The following is a 19,722-nucleotide window of genomic DNA, read 5'->3' on the forward strand; positions in this document are numbered from 1 at the left end:
ATTCACAATAAGACTGTGTTAAAATAATAATAACCTTTAATTGTTTATTCTCTCCATCTTTGTTCCCATGGTGGTCAGAGTGCTGTAATCCTGGCCATCAGCCTCTGTGACAGGAAGTCAAACAGGATGTGACACAGTCATTAAGTCTTTGAACTCACTCTCCGACGCGAAAACGTGTCGTGACCTTGTCATGTCCTCAGTAAAAAGTCAAACGATGGGGAAAAACTGCTCCTCTGTGTCTGCGTGCAGGTTAAGGTCAAGGTTAAACACAGTACAGATGTCAACTGCTGAAAAACACCACAGAAGAAGGAGACGACGGTGACTCTGTAACATGAATATTGATCACGTTTGGCTTTGCATTGACTGCATAATTATCACTAACTTCATAGTCATAAAGAATAAAATATTTTCTATTTAGAGCTGCAACAATTATTAACTATTTTGATAATCAATCATGGACAAAACAACATTATTTCCAGGTTTGGAAAACACCAATTAGCATTTTTGTACTCAAGTACTCGATGAATCGAGTACTTGAAACACATTAATCGAATCTGAAAATAATTCTAATCTGAACAGCTCTAATTCTAATTCATGGAGATGCTGTAGAAAAAAAGACACGTGAAAATGAAAGACAGTTGCCTAACAATAAAAGTATACAAAGTAAGTAAAGAGTAAACAAAACAGATGTCGTCCACATGGCACAGTCTCACTGACCTGTTAACAGGCTGCTGTGCCTGCGTCATTGTGGCCACATTGACTGACACGTGTGCTAATGTAGCCACACGACCACACAGATGAATGCAGCCATGTGCTAGTACATTAGCTTTGAGTTAAGGGACGAGCTTAATGTGCTTTTTAAGAGGCTAGTTTATCGACCTGCTGCCCGCCGCGGCTGAAGTTATTACGGCGTAGGCGGCTGAGGACAGACAATGTCCCTAATCATAGATAAACCACTCTGATGAACAAGGAGATCATGTGGTGCCGTTAGGGTTTTATTGTGTGGCTGCTACCGTCTGCAATGCAGATCTTCCCTGTGGGACAACGAAGTTTAGAGCTGCATAAATAACAAGGAGAGGAGAAGGAGAGAGGAGGCGGGAAGGAGGAGTGGGGAGGAGGCGAGAGGACAGGGTGCAAACGAGAGATTCTTTTATGACAACAAAATGATCGACAACGCCTTAAACCGGGATTTCTGTTCCTGCAGATGAAGAGGTTAAGAGTGTCTGGGAACTGGACCTTATGCATCGCAGTTAAAATAATAAACACAGACTACATGGCTCGATCAACTCTCTCCTGTGTCTTATGGACTCACTCCGTCTTCCGATCGCTCCATGTGTCACACATCACCGCGTCTAAAAAGTGGACGCTGTCTTCCAGTCACAAAGTAAACTCTTGTTTGCAATTTGACCAGCACCATGTCCAATTTAAAAAAAAAAAATGAAATGTTGATGATCAGAACGATCTATTCACTTATTATACTTAAAGGCCAGAGTCTCTCTCTGTCTCTGCTGCAATGAATGAGTCTGTTGAAGCCTCTGGCAGAGACACAGACGAGAAAACACACACACAGACAGACCACTTTGTTCTGCTCCACTGCTCTGATCAAATCAGATTTTTTTTTTGACTCAGTTTGACAGAAGAACACACAAACACAGAGAGACACAGACACACACAGAGACACAGACACACACATGGCAGACCACTGAGGACTGGGGAGGGGAATCACCAAACTGCTTCATGTACACAAAGACTCAGGGAAACTCAGGGAGGGAAATTACCACCAAATGCTGGTAAATCCTGTCTCCAGCTGGTCCACACGCAGCCAGCTGTCATGCTGACGTTCTATTCTGGCCAGTACAATCGTGGAAATATAAATATGTTTGAAAGGCAGATTTGGGGATTGAACAACAAACCACACGACCAATAACTTACTTGACAAGAAGAGTTTCTTTTCTCCCCTGATAATACTTCTGTCCAGGCCTGGGTATTGATTCAATACTTTAGCTGTAGCTGGCCTACATGCAGCTGAACACAACTTCCTGCTGTATTTATTCTGTTCGATTTCGATCTTTTCCAAATGCCGTAATTCATTTAACAAGCAGCAGCCTCCCTGCACGACTAGTGCTACGCTACGACAAGTGGCAGTGGTTAACGGTGATGATGAGATTGTGTGAGTGAGTGTTTTCTCCTTTCAATTATATACATATGGTTTATGTACAGTCTTGTCTCGTCACCATGGGAGACCGGGTGTGTACTAATTACATGATAGCCCATTTAAAGGAACGACCAGAGGCTATTTTTCCAGTAGTGGACCATCAGGAGGTTCATAATAACGTCTGTTTGAGACAATAGAGACACTGGTGATTTGTTAGTTAGTTTGTTTAAGTGTTTTGTTCATGGCAGCAGATACACTCAGCCGCTTCTCCGAGTCTCACAACTGTGTCTCACAGTGAAAAAGCGTTTCTGCAGCAGACTCAGAACACGAGCAGGTTAATGACGTGTAACACTGTGGCCATCGGCCATTTAACCTGCAACGGTTTGGCCTTGTTGCACTGCAGTAATGTTATAATTCCCTCCATTATCCGCCCTAATGGCGCACCCTAACAACATTACAGTAGTTAACAGCAGCCGAGTCCCAGTGTGCAGGAGACACTGTTCTCTTCTGTAGCTGCTGAGGCTGAATCCTCAGTAAACTGACCTTTATAAAAGGACAACTTCAAACCATTCTTTTTTTACAAAAAAGGTTACTGCAGGCAATTTCTCTGGCAGGAAAACTCTCTTCAAAAAAGAACAGTGAGTGAAACTTTTATTTATCTAAAGCCCTTTATTCTGCTCTTAAAAGAAGCAGATGGTGTTATATATTGGCTCATGTTTAAACACTACGTTTTAAACCCATTGCATAGACGCTCTGTTTGAATGAGCTCATTTTCCATTTCATCATTTATCTGGTCAGCACCAGCTGCTGCATTTGCTTAGCAGCTAGTGCTGTTGAAGAAGAAAGCAAATACTAGATCACTTTAAAACTTATTTACCTACATTTTTAATGATTATTTCAGGATAATGGGGGAGTTTAATGTGACCATAAAAATCTGAACCCCCATTCTGAAGCCTCCAGAATCGCTATTCGGCTCATGTTTAGCAACTGGAAGTTCAGAGGCTTCACCTGCAACCAGCTACCTTTGGACAATACCAGCTGTCAATCACACTGCTTATCACCTAGTTTCTTCTTGGTGGGAACACAACTTACAAAAATGGGCACCATGGTCTATTATAGAAGACATACACCAATCACTTGTCGGGTAAAATATTTACTGATGTTGTAAATCCATTACAAAATAGTTCTAATCTTCAGTTAAACATGGACTTTTGAGGATAAGTGACCATGACAAGAACACAATTATTAAAAAGTATCACTGCTGTATACATTCATTGAAGCCATGTGCCAATCAACGTTTGTAGGACACGTCCCACGTTTGGATGTGACAGGTCTTATGCCATCACAAATGTGTATCACCACAACATACTCTGTCCTTGACAAAGAATCCGAACCATTAAGGGGTGCATTCACCCATTCACCAGCCCTTCTTATTCTTTCATTTGATTAGAAAGTCCAGTTTGTTTGGGGAGGCACCAAAGAAGCAAACTCTAAAAAAAAAAAACTAAACTTTATTTAGTTTCGCATGAAAATAAATAAAAACAGCTCCATGTTTTGCTCTTATGTGGAGGAAACAGAAGTTGTTCTGCATTAACCAACAGATGAGCGAGTTTCCTTGTTCATTGTTCGTCTCGTCTTCTCCTTCAGTAATTCTAGATGCAGCGCCGCCTCAGGCGAGGAGGGGGATACGTTATTCAAAAGGTTCGCTTCGTTTCACTAAAGAGAGAAAGTGTGACAGCAAACTCCGACTGGCTGAATGTTACAACCCCCAACTGAACCGAGTCTAGCTGACTATTAGGTGTGAAAACGACCTTAGACCCGTTCACTTGGTCTGAATTAGACCTGTTAATAGAGTCTTCTCTCAGATACAGTCAGCATGGCCCACAGGTCTCCTGTGTTCTCTGTAATGGTCCACTGGTGTCCTCTGCTAACGTACTGAAGGACAGAGATAAATCTCCCTTACTGTAGGATTACCAGAGTCATGCAGTCCACTGAGCATGTCCACCTCACACACCTCTCTGTGTCTCCGTTTATTTTCTCTCCACATCTTCATCCTGCTTCATCCACTCTGGTGAGTTCACTCCAGATGTAAGAAAAATAAAGCAGGCAAAGTTCTTCAAAGGATGACCACAAAGTCACATTCACACAAGATTAATCTTAAGAGCCAAAATATAAAGAATATAAATACAGGCAAGACAGAGAGCAAAACAAATATTTTAAAACAAGTTCAAGAATTAAAATAGATAAAATAAAAACAACTAGTCTTGTCTTGTCCTCTCCTCTCCTCCTGACACATGGACCCTTGAAGTCAGTTTTCCAGACAGTCTAGTCAGTTCCACCATAAGTACCATCACACGGGGACATCACATAATAATCCCTCTCTCTCTATCTATTCCAGCGAGTCAGTCAGAGTGTAATTACATTACAGCCTCTCTTCTCTGCTCAGTCAGGTTACAGACAGGTTACAGAGACCCACAGCTCCATTCTGACCCATTAACCAAACCAGAACCGCGTCACTGCCGTGCTACATGTGCATCATCGTCTCCACCTCTGACAGATATTCACTTTGTAAAAAATGTAAAATAAGAAAATTGCTTTAATATTGGCAATATAATGCCAGGTGAATTCAATAGCGGGGGAATTGAATACTACATAAACTCAGATTATATAACATTTTATCAATTTAAGGTTCACACAGTTATCCTCCAGAGACGTCGACCGTGTCACATGGTCATGATTTACGGACGGAAAGAAAAGGTCTTCCAGGGAGTGGATGAAACGTAATCAGTGACTAAACTCGTATCGACACAGCAACAATGTGGGATCTGAGTGAAAGTTAAATAACTGGTAAATTTTATATATAATTATAATATATAGTACAATTCTCTGTCATTCCTTTTCCAATTACTCTCCCAGTGAAATGCTAATTCCGTGTTTATTCCAATGTGACAGAATTAGTTCATTATTTTCCGTAAGAAAACCTCCATTTCATCCAGAGTGAGTGAAGAGATGAGTGACAGGAAAAATGTGTCATGAAACAAAGAGCATTTGTATGAATGACAAGCCACTGCTACTCTTCCTTAATCTGCTCGGACGGAAATGTCAGTGTTAAAGAAGCAAAAGTAATAATAATAATCTATCTATAAATTGCAGGAACGTCTGTCTGTCTGTGTGTGTGTGTGTGTGTGTGTGTGTGTGTCCGCTATTCGCATATCTCTTGAACCGATGGTCCGACTGACTTCAAACCTGACAGGTGTCTTGCTGTGGAGTAAGTGCACTGCCAAGTTTGGATAAATTATGCAAAAGATATCGTTAAATATATTGGTAAAAGGAGAACACATAGGCTTTCGCCGCTCTACTGTAGATAAATAATTTGCTATGCAACCATGTCGTTCAATTTTCCATATTTATTGTATGCCATTATGTCAGTATCAGTCTTTGCTTTCTACGATTCACAAATAAAAATGTCCCTGAACTTTTGCTGTGTAATAGTAACAATAAGCACTCAAACACAACAATTACTAAAAACACACACAAAATTGTCTACACAGGCACTGCACTAGTAAATATAATACACCGTGTGTTCTATTCAGTCGGCGGTACATCACTTAAAGCAACAGTGCTAAACAGTATTTAAAGTGCACTTCATGTAAAATTGGTCATAAATTATCTTAATAATTGCCAAATATGTTTAACAAAGAATTCAGTTGAGGCAATCGTTCAGGGAAACACTCTGCTTGCACATAAAAACGTTTGCATCCACATATAGATGTCGTCGCGTCCTCCTGATCCAAAGGGAAACAAAACTGTCACAACCACTCAGCATCTTTTACGTAACAGCGATCAGAGAGAGGAGGACCGGGAGTCAATGCTCTTTTGTTCATGTCCATCTGATGGACACTTACATAATCCACAAGAAAGAGACACGCATTTCAGAACAGAGTTATATATACAGTACATGTGTATATGTACATACATATATATATATATATATACATATACATATATACATACATATACATATATATACACATACATATATATACACATATATACATATATATATATATGTATACACATATGAATAATCCCTATTTCTTAGTTAAAAATTAGATAATTTTAAGATAATAAATAATTAAATGTGAGTCTGAGTGAGCAGCATACGTTTCATCAGGCGGCTGCTTCTGTGACACAGTGACCTCATTACACATGGCTGTCGGCCAAGATTTCTTCATGTTCTATTTCATAAACGAGATTTATTTTATCGTCAGTCACGATTCTGGCAGTGGCTTTTACTTGGGGTTGAGTTAGTTGCACGTTGAGGTGTTGAGTTTAGGAAAAAAAGAAAGACGAAGATGAAATTTCCCTCCGTCTGATTTGTTGTTCATGAGATTTACCCGACGTTGTTTTTCTTCAGTAAATCTGACACAAATAGACACACTGATCCTACACATGCACACACTGATTTTTGTGTTTACTGGCCATAAAACCTGCTTTCTTGCTGCAGTTTGCATCATCTCTCCACTCATATAAACAAACAGTTCCCAGACTCCAAACATAGAGAAGTTAAAGTGAGTTACTGTGGTCAGACAAGGAGCTGCGGGATGTACTCATCATGATATCTGAGGCGCAGGAGACAGACAAAGAAGAAAGGACAAAGAGAGATGAAATGAACAGCAAAAGAAAGAGTGCACCAAACAATCAGTGCACTGATCCGTCCTTTAATGAGCACTGCACTTTGAAAGTGTGGGAATGATGCAACACGGGCTTACATGAAAATCTATGAACAGGCATGTTATGAGATCATTTCTGCCATCATGTAACACTACGCTTGACAAAAGGCCTGAGACACCAGCACCACAGTTTCCTTATCTAAAGGTCACTGGTGGGGACTGTGGATTCATGAGGGCACATCAATAAATCCACTGAAACCATCTCATGCTCTACTACTTTGGACCAAATATAAGTAAAAAAAACAAACTTTGTTCATTCAATAGAACCCAGTTGTCAAATATTTCACCAAACCATTAAAAGCCAAGAAACAGAACAATTACTTCACACGTTTCCCTGAACGTATGAGCCTTCAGAGGCTCAAAAATGATTAAACTAAACATTTTCAAAAACTTTAACTTGGTGCAAGCTATAGACCGTATATAAAAACTGGATGTAGTTTTCCGGTCTAATTGAGGCAAACCAGGAAGTAGGAATATACTGAATAGCCACCAGGGGGAGGAGTTAATGGCCTCAATTGCTAGTTTCAGGTCTTACTCAATAAAATGTGTAAAATGTTATATAGGAGCCTGGCTGCAGAGCCCTGGTTGTCACAAACAAACAAAGATCATTCATTATATTAAAAAAAATATCTTCTATTTTACACAGAACAGAGTTTCACTGTGTTTTTCCTCCAGACTCACAGCTGCTGTGGAACATCACAGTAGCAGGGTTACCATAGCAACACACAACACCGGCAATGTAGCGACAGTAACTGCGGGAGCATCAGCAGAGAGGTGCCAGCTCATTTTCCACGTCCCCACTTCCACATCACAACAAGAGCCGGCAGCACGGTGATGATGTCACACAGCCTCGCGGAAGAGAAAGGGGGGAGAAGGAGAGGAGAGGAGAGGAGAGGAGTGGTGGAAAACAGGCAGAGGGGATATGAGGGATGTTTGGCAGAGAAAAGAGAAACACACACACTTGTGTGTGTTTTCTTAAAGGACCTGCTGTTAATCCCCTCTCTGTGGTTTCATGGCCGAGCATAAGAGCTCGTGTTCATCAACCAACGTCCACGTAAACCTTTCATCCTCTGCTTAATAAACACTCACTGAGCGAAAAGCCAGTGTGGCGTCCTGCTCCTAATTCTTTATTAACTATTAGGAGAAGATGACAATAAAAGTGTGTTTTCCATGATCTATAACTTTTCCTGTGTAGTTACATGAGATACCGATGTAAATACAACTATAAGAGAGGTGGTTTTCACTTAAACATAATGTAGTATTATTATTTATTGAACGTATAATAAATATAAATAGTGCAGTGGTTAAAAGTAGAATGTGTTTATATGCTGAAAATGTGCATTAACCAAAGGTTTAATGGCCTTACTCGCGCATTGTTTATTTTCCTGTTGTGCCGTTCAGAGATATAACACAGTGATGTTAGAAGGACAGAGAGGAAACACTGATTCTGTGCAGTGTGCACTACTCGTGTGCACCGTTTCATAGCTTACACCTGCAGTTTAGTCAGTGCTGCCAGTAAACGAATGAACTTCATCCATATCAACCACACATCGTAAAGGTCTCTGCATCGTAAATCAACACAGAGACTAGTTTGGCTGCAGTGCTTGAATGAAGGAATAAAAAATAATAATCATTTTAGAGTCTGGAAGTGTTGGGTCCGCTCAGAAGATAATGTTTGGCAACACTGAAGAAATCTGACGTGATAAAACTAACAATGTTTGTACCATAACTTCTTAAAAGACCTGATTAAAAATGATTAGATGCATTAGATTTACCCTTTGTAAAGTATGGCCTTTTACTTAGCGTGAAGTGTGAAGCCACTCAATTCAAAAGGCCCACTCAGACTGTCTGTGTGAACATTTTAAATGCCTTTATGGATTTTGCCCCAAGCTCTCTCTGCTGCCTCGCTCTCTCTGATCGAGTGAAGAAGCTGCTGCTGCTGCTGCTGCTGCTGCTGCGGTCTGATGATGAGCAGATTGCAATTCTAACTCTTTTTTTTTAGTGTCAACTGTGACGAGGATCACGTGCAAAAAAACACAGACAGGACTGTTCTCCCGTCACAGCGGTGCAGGAACGGTTCTCGCACAGAGGAGTGGCTTTCACACCCGCAGAGAAATGGACTGATGAGCAGATTAACGCTGACATCACTGACAGACTATTTATGTATAAGTCACGAGCTGAGGAGTGCACTGCATCACAGGCTGATGAAACACACACACACAAGGCAACACTAATTTGTATTTTTCAAAATAACCGACAAATAAGCCAAAGACTGTAAATACATAGTCTTCCAATTAACCAGAAGGTACAAATACAATGAAAAGCCACCAGGGGGCGACTCTAGAACTCTATGGGAAAACAAGCTTTTTTATTTAATTAATTCTCACTTAATTAACAATGTCAGTAAACATTTTCCAGGGGAGTTAATGGTCTTGATCACTCGTTTCCGGTCTACTTAGAGAGCACAGGATGTCAATTTTGTAAACTAGGTTTATATTATGGAAAATGGAAGATAAAATCGCACCCGTGTGATTGACTTTGAACTTCTGCTTGCAAAACCTCAACATGGCGCTGGCCAAATCGACTTCAGACAAATTTCTTGCTTTTAAGCACTTTCCTTGCACTAGCAGAATAAAGCACATCATGCAAGAAAAAGAACAAAGGTGGCTCTATAGATATTTAGAGATCAATACACTTTGTGCATTAACATAAAGGGAGAGCGTACGTGTGTGTGTGATCTCCCAGCAGAGACCGGAGTATGAGCTTCTTCAGCAGACCCCACAGGTGACATCATCTGATCTCCTCTCAGCTGTTAACAGCGATAAACCTTTTACACCTGTGACGGACACAACCCACTCCCTCTGTGTTTTCTCCCACTAACAGCTTCCAAAGGTGTCGTTGCACCTGCTGGTTTATGTTATTTTATTTTTTCTCCCATCTTCCTCAGTCCTGTGTGGACTTCTTCCTCTTCCTCTTCAAACACACAGTGACTGGCCTTTTCATTTAGACTTAAATTAAGGGATGATTTCAAAGTCACCACTTAAAAAGCAAGCCAGGGAACTTAAGGGTTCAACGGATTAACGGTTATATCAGCGAAGTAAGAAAGTCTTCTATAAAAAAATTATATTCACATCAACAAAATACTCCACTTACTCAGTTTAACCAAATTATAAACAGGTTTATAGGTCGACCTACAACTCCAGAAAATGTGACATTTAAGAAAAGCAAGGGTTCCATTAAACGCAGGAACTGTGAAGAGTAATTTGGTGTTAATGCATAAGCACTCAGGGAGAGGTGAGTATTTATCAGCCATTTTAAAATCAGCCTTTCATGGCACTCAGCCAATCACAACGCTCTACTTGTTGCTTAAGGAGCAATGTGAAGACCTAATCTTAGGCTGAATGTCTGAATAGAGCCACATTTAAACATGAAATACACTGACTGCTGTGTTGTTCTTCAGGGTTTCATAAACTATGGTGTCTATGCGTTCATCCTCTCTATTTAGCCATTCCTCCTTCTGTCTGCCCTCAACCCTCACTTCTTGCCCTTCCCTCTTGGGATTTCACAGTGTGATTGCTCCCCAGTCACCTCCCGCTCTCTCTCCATCAGTGGCTCCAACACCTCTCTACCCCTCAGGATGTGAGGCCATCTCTGACAGACTCGTGTTACCTCTACTGAGGCATGAAATTACCCCAGCTCCCCCTTCCTGGTCCCTAAAAGGTGTTTGAGTGCTGGAAAAGCGAGTAAACATGCAGGCGCGATACTGATCATCTGTGTGTAAAAGCATCCTCATGTTGAAGAGGCGACGGTGTTTGCTCTGGCTCTTCCACTGAGCTAAAAAGATTCAGAGTCAGCGGTGTACGTGTGATCATGAGAGAAGCTGTAATGAAGAGACGGGTATCACTACTGATTTCCTGAATCAATTTAACTCCAATTCACAAGGTGTCATTTCCTATTTGATAAATTATTATAATATATTATTAAATGTTATTATTATTATAGGTTATCATCGTCTGTTTGGGGAAGTATGTGTCACATCTCCACAAATGACTCAAAGTGAAACAGAAAATGATGTCAGGTTGAAAAACCATGCAATTATGTTTTGATCTCCTTGTCACAGTCTCTGTGTGTGTGTGTGTGTGTGTGTGGGTGTGTGGGTGTGTGTGTGAGACCCCAAAGCTTCCTTCAACTCAGAAATGCTTCTAACAAAATTCCCCATGTTGTTTTGCCCTCTCTTCTTCTTCCTCCATCTTCTTCAATCTTTTAATTGCGTTTTCCCTGTATTTCTATTTTCTCTATAACTTTCCCCTCCTCTGCTTACTTTATGTTCTCATAACACCAATCTTTCGCCTCTTTCTTTTTAAACCGGGGCCTTATTTGTCATTCTCATTCTAACACTACTTCCTCTTCTGTTGTCTATTTATTTTTCCATTCCTCTTTTTCTCATCCGTCACTTTTCATACATCCCTTCTCGGTACTTACTTGTTTCCTTCTTGTTCTCTCTCGTATTTCATCACCACCACCACATTAACCAGGTTTATCCTCTCTCTACATGTTCATTCTTTTATTATTTCTCTCTTCTCAGCAGTGACAGAATAACAGTAACTAGTTTTTGTCTCTCTTTTTTTGCAGGGCCACTGTTATTTTCTGTCTCTCGCTCTCTTTTCCACCAAATGTCCCTGCTCCTGCTCCTCCTTCCCCTCAAACCGCAAAACATAAATAACGTTCCTTCATCCGGCTGTCTGCTCTGATGCACGCACCGCCTCATCTCTGGTGTGGAGTGTTACGTGGCTGACTTCCCTCTCTGTTCTTCTAAGACCATCTTCCCTCTAATCAATCATCGCGACCCAGATAGAGTTAAGTTTAAACCTGTGCTGCTTTGATGCTCTGACCCATTTAACAACGTCCCGGCAGAACACTTACGGATTTCATTGTGTCCTGTCAGCCTCCGGAGGACCATGGGGAAATAACACGAGTGCCATGACCTGTCCTGCGCGCTGCAGAACAGTTACATATAGAAGAACAACAGGCAGCGGAGTGGCCACTGGAGGACTGACACTCCACTGTTTGACTCACCTAAATCACAGAAATCATTTAGGCGAGGAGAAGTTCTGCTGGAATAACTCCTCTCTTTGTCAGTGGAGGAGCAGTCGGCAGAATTGAGGGCACTAACCCGATTTTGCACAACACATCATGCTCCCCAGCGATGCTCCAATATCTCTGTGTTTCAGGTTACATTTTAAATTCTGTTGTAAAGTTTTAAAATCCGAATATGAATCATTACCATCAAACCACATAATCAGGGTGTCCCGAGACTTAAATAGGATCAAACTGAAGCACTGCTATGTGCATCAATCCGAAAAGAGACGCTCATGAAAATTTTAAGGATATGAAAGGGAGGCTCTAGACAGAAAGGATGGTAAGTTAGTAAGTTATATTAATACATTTTTGATTGTTTAGTTATTTTTCAAGCAAAAGTGTACATTTTGTGGTTTCAGCTTCTCAAATGTAAGTATTTGAACAGTATTTTTATTTGCTGCATATATAACCTTCTTCTAGTGCTAGTACAAAATTGAGGACCGTTATGCTAATTTTCAATCAGCGTAATAGTATTTTGACTGTGTTTACTTGTAATAATGCCAAATCAAATGTGTTTCGGGACAGAATTGGGATGACCAAAACACTCTAACCCTACGTTACCCCGACAAGTGAGCAGAACAAAGGCGCTCCGATGTCAATCACTGCATAGCAACCGTCAAGCCCATGGAAACCATCCCCAGCAGTGTCGCGCTTTCCATTCCATTCCGAGAAGTAATCATGACGATAGCATACATTGGCCATATTTGGAACGCTGGGCTGCCTGGACTGGCGCTTGCAGAAGTGTATCACTTGTGTGTAACTACTATGTTATCGGCACAATATCGGTATCGGAAGATATTGGCTTGAAATGAATTTGCCGATAATGATTAATGAAAGAAATAGTAGCTGAATCTATATATCGGACATCGCAAAAGATATCTGATATCGTGCATCATTAATAACTAGATAAATTGTTGGTGCTCTAACATGTGTTTTCTGCTAAGTTACGACCACACTTTTTTCTTCCGCTCAGGTCTTTGCTTGCGCGGTGCAGCAGTGAAAAGGGTCCCACCGAGAACAAGAACATTCAGTTTTTCATATACCCATCTTGCAGTATACGAAAAATTCATATCCTAAAAAGTACTGGTTTTCAATATGAACCGAAAACACCCAGCACTACCTTCTTCTTACATTCAAAATATTCAGTTAAACCTTCTTCAACAGCCATGAGATTGTTAATAAAAGGAGTAAAACCTAAGCCAAAACAGCTGCAGGTTTAAAAGTTTAAATATGAAACGTCACCCTTTCTTTACTGCTTCACTGCCCTTCCATTAACCCAAAGTCTATATCAGTCTCTTACGCTCTCTGTCATGTTTGCATAATAAAAACTGTAACACACATGCATGCAGGAGTAAAAATTTAAAGGCCTGTGCAACCATGAGCACAAACACACCACAGGCCAATGACCTGCCTTTAATACACACACACACAAACAAACAAAAACACACACAAAACACAAAGTGCACTACACAGTCTCCAGCTACTCCCTGTCCCACATCCCTCAACTCAGTCCAAACAATGGGCCGCACTTCCTGAAAGTCAAAAATAACAGGGAACAGTTTCCTTTGGCAGTAAAATGGAAAGACATAAGACGACAGAGAAGCCTTAACAACTCACTTGTTTACTCCATTGTTATTGTTCCATTTGTTCCATCATTTTAGATTCTTTCAATTTCACTAGTTTAGTTGTTGTTGTTTTTTTAAGTGGAGCCTGTGATTAAAATAAGGACACAAATAAAATAGTGGACGGCAAATATGTATACCTTAAAAAAAAAAACATTCTCACTGGTCAAAAATCATACTTAAACCCAGGCTTTAACAGGTTTGGCAAACCTTATGTCTTACAATTTGTGACAGCGCTCAATCATTTTAGTCAGTAACCAATATTACATTTTATTACATTGTCACCTATCCCAATCGCTCTGATGTCAAACATCGACTGTTGCCATGTGCACTTATGACTGCACAGGAAGCTGCTGTGAAGCAGTGTAAAAGAGGTGGAGTCAGTTTTATATGTAACATGTGCCCAAGTAGACAGAGTGACCTTCTCATCCTCGATGCACCATCTCTAAATAACCATGTTCACAGTCAAGCACATCTAAATAAGGGTTTCTGAATGACCTTCAAGAGAAACATGCAGAGAGGAGAGAGAGAGAGAGAGAGAGGCAGGAAGTATTTACCTGTGAGAGAAGAGGTTGAGACTGAAAAAGAGGAGAAGACGACAATAGAAAAGGACAAAGAGAGTAAGAGAAAGAATCAGTGACTAATGTGCTGTATATTGCCCTTCATCATCCTGCAGTCGCTCAGGATTTTTCATCCAATTAAACCTTTTTTTTTTTTTGCCTTCTCTGCTCAGCCTCCCACTGCTCAGGACACTCCACATGTAACAGTCCCCCAGTTCACTGTCTCTCTTTTTCTCTCTCTCTTATTCCTACATTGCATAATGGCCCCCTCGCCACCCCACCCCTTTGTTCTCCTTTGTTTCAGACCTGTGTTTTTACCTTCTCTTTCTTATGGGAACTATTCCAGTTCTACTAACCATGCCATTTCACATCGCTCCACCTCCTTCTTTTAACCTCTCCATCTCTCTGTTCTGCCTTTGTGCTTGGTCACCTGGAGGCAGTGTGTCCACCACGGAAATAAAAGCTGTATCTGGTCAACTTCTGCTGCAGCCGACGAACAAAGACCCACCCGCCCTCGAGCTGCTTGCACAGCAGCGGTAAACAATAGATCTTTCCCTCACCACAGTTTGAGCATCTGAAAGAAGCTGCATTGTCTTTTGAGGGTCGGAGGAACAAAAAGATATATATTTAAGTTAACGAAACACTCTGAAATAAAAATAATACAGAAAGATGATGCCGAAATGTATCTTAAGTTAAGTCATTGTCTATTACCAGCTGCTAACTGTCCTCACAAAGTCGAGTCCACATGCACGTCGAACGGCAGTTCTGTCCTTGAACACAACCAGAAACATTTGTCCAGCAAAATCAGGTCACAGTATCTAGGTCAGGTGATGCAAGATCACTGCGACTGAGTCTGTTCATTTGGAGAAGTCCTCTATCTGAAGGGAATTCGAGCCTAAAGTTTATGAGCAAAGACCAAACATTTTAAACCCTGTTTCCGCCTCGATGGTGATTAAAAGTGTTTACATAAGAAAAGGGAAAAATCCATTTGCCCAAAAACACAACTCACGTACCGAACCAGTGAACTTGGAGTAATAACACCTGCTTTATTCCACATATGATTCTCTCTGTTGATCTACATGAATAAAACAACAAAGCTCATGAAATCACATTCCTGTCATCCCTCTCACTATTCATCCTTCCTCTATCACTGTAATCAATGTGTTATCCTTGTCCTCACCTTCAGATGACACAACACACACTATCCATCCTCCACTCTGTTTCTCATAAACCTCCAGACACCGTCTCTCCTTCCCTCCTTCCTATACGTCCCAACCTACATAGTTATGCTCCTCTAATCCGTCCCTGCCTTCATCAAACCCCACCTTGCCTCCTTCAGAGGTCAAACAGCTGGAGTGCAGAAAGGGAAGGTTGTTGTGAAGGAGAAGAGAAAGAGATGTGAAGAGGGGGAGGTGGTGGACATTGGACAAAAATGGAGAGGTATGAGTGAGAGAGGGAGTAAAAGCGTTGGTGTGGGGGAGGCAAGAGAGGACGGCGCAGGAGAGGGAGGAGGTAGAAACTGGCGGGGGAGAGAGGTAGACGGGATAAAAACAAAATCACCACATCAGCATTCCTGTGTGTGTCTCTGAGAGCGAGAAGAGAGGGAGGGAGACAGAGTGGAAGGTGATAATAAAGAGGAAGAAAAAGACGGAGGGAACAAGGGAGAGTGGAGAAGAGCGAGGTGATGTTTGTTTGTCAGGAGGGTCTCAAAGGAGCCTATAGCCAAACTTTAGCAGACATTTTAATTGAACACAAATGCGTCTTTGCACACAGCGTGGTAAACAATAGAGGCACGCGTGCTAAAAATAGACACCAAGACACAGGGTGTGAATATTATAGTCAACAGAACCCAAGAATACGACTTCACAGATGAAACTGATTACACACATTCAACATGAAGTTACGAGTACACACAGTATTCGTATGACTTTCCGTGAATAAGAAACTTTCTGCTTCAGGTTCACTGCAAACAGCCATTTACATGACAGAAAAAAAAAAACCTAATTACTGAACTCAAGCTGACCTGAATGCTTTGCACGAGCACCACAGTTCCCGCCCCATAAATAACATAAGAGGCCCGTAAACAGAGGAGCAAGACAACAGCGACAAAACACATGGAAATTCAGGCCAATACATCTGTTTTGGACCGTAGGCAGACACACCATTTAATAAATTGATTCCATAATGACTGCTTGTATCGGTGAGACAGTGTGCAGTATCTGTTCTTTGCTGTTTTGAGTTCTGTCACATTATTTAAATCCAACTGCAATGTTTCTAAATGCAATTGTCCAACTAATTCAGTTTCGGTGGGGTAGAGTCAATTGTGCTTGGCTGTCATATCGGAGGAAAATTCTTAAATACAAACAAAACAAAAGCAATTATCTACCATTACATTTGCAGCCAACCAAAACTAAAACAAGCAATAATCTACGTTTATGGCAATATAACTGCTTTATGCAATACTTTGTATTTTGATGAAATTTCAATATATTGTGCAGCAATTGTGTTTACCTCCTGAATGCAGGATAATAAAAATATAGAGTTTGTGCTCCGATCTCTCTTAGTGAATATATAAACTACAGACTGGTTCCTCTCTGGTTCCCAGTAAAATACTGAAAGCCTGCATCAGTGGAGGTTTGCGCCAGTTCACTGGAAAGCTCTGCTTTTCAAAGAACGTCAATACCAGTGCAGACTGGAGGCTGCAGCCACTACTACACAATCAATAATTCACAAACCCTGCTCCACACATTTGGATCACCACAGAGTCCATTGTCTATGTGATTAAATGTCTTTGTGTCCAGTCTGCAGATCTGCTCTGAACTCACTTTTAATTGTAACGTGCATTAAAAAAATTGGACACGATCTCTCTTTGAAAAAAGGACCGGTCCTTGTTTTTCCACATTCTTTTCATTCGTCTCTCAGTCATAAATTAACTCAAGTGCTGTTCATACTGATAAAAGGTGATACATTCCCATGTGGATGGACACACACACACACACACCCTGTATCATATCAGCTATGTGAAGAATTCCCCTCTCTTAGCATAACTCAACACAGCTTATGAAACCGTCAGCAGACAGACAAAGCCACAGTGTAGAAGTCACCAGGTCAATAAACAGGCTAAACACATTAACTCATATTGAGTTACTAACATTTGAATCAATTATCACTGCAGTACATGTGGACTTTTTCTTATTTTGAGATGTTTATTACAATGCGCATGAGGGAACAGCTGGAGTGATTCGTGGGCGATGGTTGATGTTGACTCATCAGTACAACAAATACAAAATCATCCTCATCCAAAACACAAAAAAAAAAGGCAGGCTGGACTACTTTTTGAAAATAAAAAAAAAGGTTAAAACTCTGCTAACAGCAAACAAAATCGATGATCATGGTAGAAATTAGAGAAGATCCATTATTTACCTCTCAGGACCAGGACCATGAGATAGAACCCAAAACATTTACAGACAGAAGTGATTTATCCACTGGTGCTGTATCTGTAAGACCTGGTCTTTCAGCCAATACCCACAGGTTATGTTTGAAATGACGGACGGGACAGCAAATTGACCCAGACAGTCAGGTACAAGACCTACACAGCAGCCTAAACACACACGCACACACACACACACACACACAAAAGGCAACTCAGCAATTTTCTTTCACCTCTTCTCTCATCCACTTAACTTAAGTAAATCTCCTGCTTATCTGCCACAGCACAGTCCGTGTCCATAAACAGTAAACCTGTATTGCATCACAGGGAAAATCAGTCCAGCCAGACCAGAACAGACCGACCCAGATCCCCTGCCAGATACCCAGACATCCATCCAAGCCTGCCCCATAACATGGACCCAGGCCTGGGCCAAGGCCATCAGACCATGAGACATTAGGGAAAAGAGACACTGAGCAGAACAGAGTGTGTGTGTGTGTGTGTGTCTGAGCTATGAGGTCAGAGTGAAGGGTGCTCCATCCATTGCTACACCAACTGTGTTTTGTTTCTCTTGACTTCAGCTGGCACCATCACCAATATTTAAGTCAGTCATTGCACATTGCAGTGTTTTGCTGGCTACACTTCCTGGAACTAAAGTGTCCCTGGAGAGGCTGCAGAGTGGCAGAGACGAAGTCAGCACAAGATGAGAACAGAGACGAGCTCTCCTGGGGCTCCCGGGCAAAGTGAGCACGATGAACACAGTTTTCATCAAAGGGACCAAAAGGACGCCGAGCTAAATCTGTGTGGACCTCAGTGTTTCACTGAAATTCTCACTTAGGTCCAAACTCAAGAACACAGTACTAGTACACTACCGAATACTAGTAATCTACTTTAACAAAGGTTTACTACACAGCCTCGCAGCAGAGAAGACGACAAACACAGTTGATTTGAAGAAATCCATCCTACCTTGTCTATCTCCTGCTGCAGGACTTGCTTGGCGACTTCCAGGTCCTGCAGTCGGACCCTCAGCTCCTCGTTCTCCTTCTCCAGACGACTCCTCTTCTTCTCCCCACTGTCCAGCTGACTGTGGAGGCGGATGGACACGTCCTTCGCCACCTGAGGAAGCAATAGAGTTCAGATGTGTCTCATTGAAATGCACAGTGTGCAATTTCTCAATTAAAATAAAAGACGTAGTTTGAAGACGTCAGGAAGCCCCGTGGGATCGTGGGAACTGTTGTTGGAAGTTATACCAGTGACAGGTAAAGCGGGTGACGTCATTAAAAGGTGATGGAAATGACCTTGAATAGAAACGTGGATTTCTACGGATTTCTACTTTATACTATGAAACTTGTCATTTCAAGACATTTTACAAGTATGAGCAAAAGCATGTGAGGTGTAGGATGTTTGGATTGATATCCTATGAGTGAACATTTAGATATTCTACTGTGGAATGTTTCACATTATATCTTTTGAATAACAGCAAGCAGCAGTGAATTATGACACTGTAAACATTCAGGGTGATTTAGCTGCAAATATCATCTCCTAAGAGAAAACATGATAGAAAAAGTACTGTTAAATGTTTTGATTTCAAAAGCATAGTCTTTACAAAACTGAACTAACGTGGAAATTGTTTTGTGCACATCGACACCAACGTTGTCTGGTTTTGAAATAGCTGACTCCAACAGACGCAGAGAGCGACTTTTCATTGTGTCTTTGTTTACATGACCACGGAATCCACACTAAATATAGCAATACAACAAAAAACCAGGCCGACAAACAAATGTAATGTTCATATTCCAAGTGCATGACTCAGCATGAAGTGGAGATATGAGTAACTCCAGCAGTAAACAGATCTTAAATCCACCAGCAAGAGTCTGTCATCATGGGATTTTGCACAGGAGATGACTTTTAACGTGGCTCATCGTTGTGCAGATAAATGATGAGTCTCGTGTTTCGTATCATTGTTACTGAGAATTGTGTCAGAGCAGAGGAGCAGTTATTTCAGCCGAGACTCTGTGAAGTGTCGTCTGTCAGCAGGAATTCTCTGCCTGTGACACCCTTAGTGGGTTATTTGTGTAATAAAGCC

General features: G+C 41.2%; 1 protein-coding gene across 3 annotated transcripts in view; it reads right to left on the reverse strand.

The window, feature by feature from the left end:
• soga1 (suppressor of glucose, autophagy associated 1) overlaps positions 1-19,722 on the reverse strand; it is a 70,677-nt gene that overhangs the window by 35,335 nt on the left and 15,620 nt on the right. For all 3 annotated transcript variants that reach the window (XM_058644159.1, XM_058644158.1, XM_058644157.1), the window contains one exon: positions 18,603-18,752. In XM_058644159.1, coding sequence (XP_058500142.1) covers positions 18,603-18,752 — 150 coding nt within the window. The remainder of the gene's footprint in view (positions 1-18,602; positions 18,753-19,722) is intronic.

The sequence above is a fragment of the Solea solea genome, chromosome 11, assembly GCF_958295425.1.
Source record: "Solea solea chromosome 11, fSolSol10.1, whole genome shotgun sequence".
NCBI lineage: Eukaryota > Metazoa > Chordata > Actinopteri > Pleuronectiformes > Soleidae > Solea > Solea solea.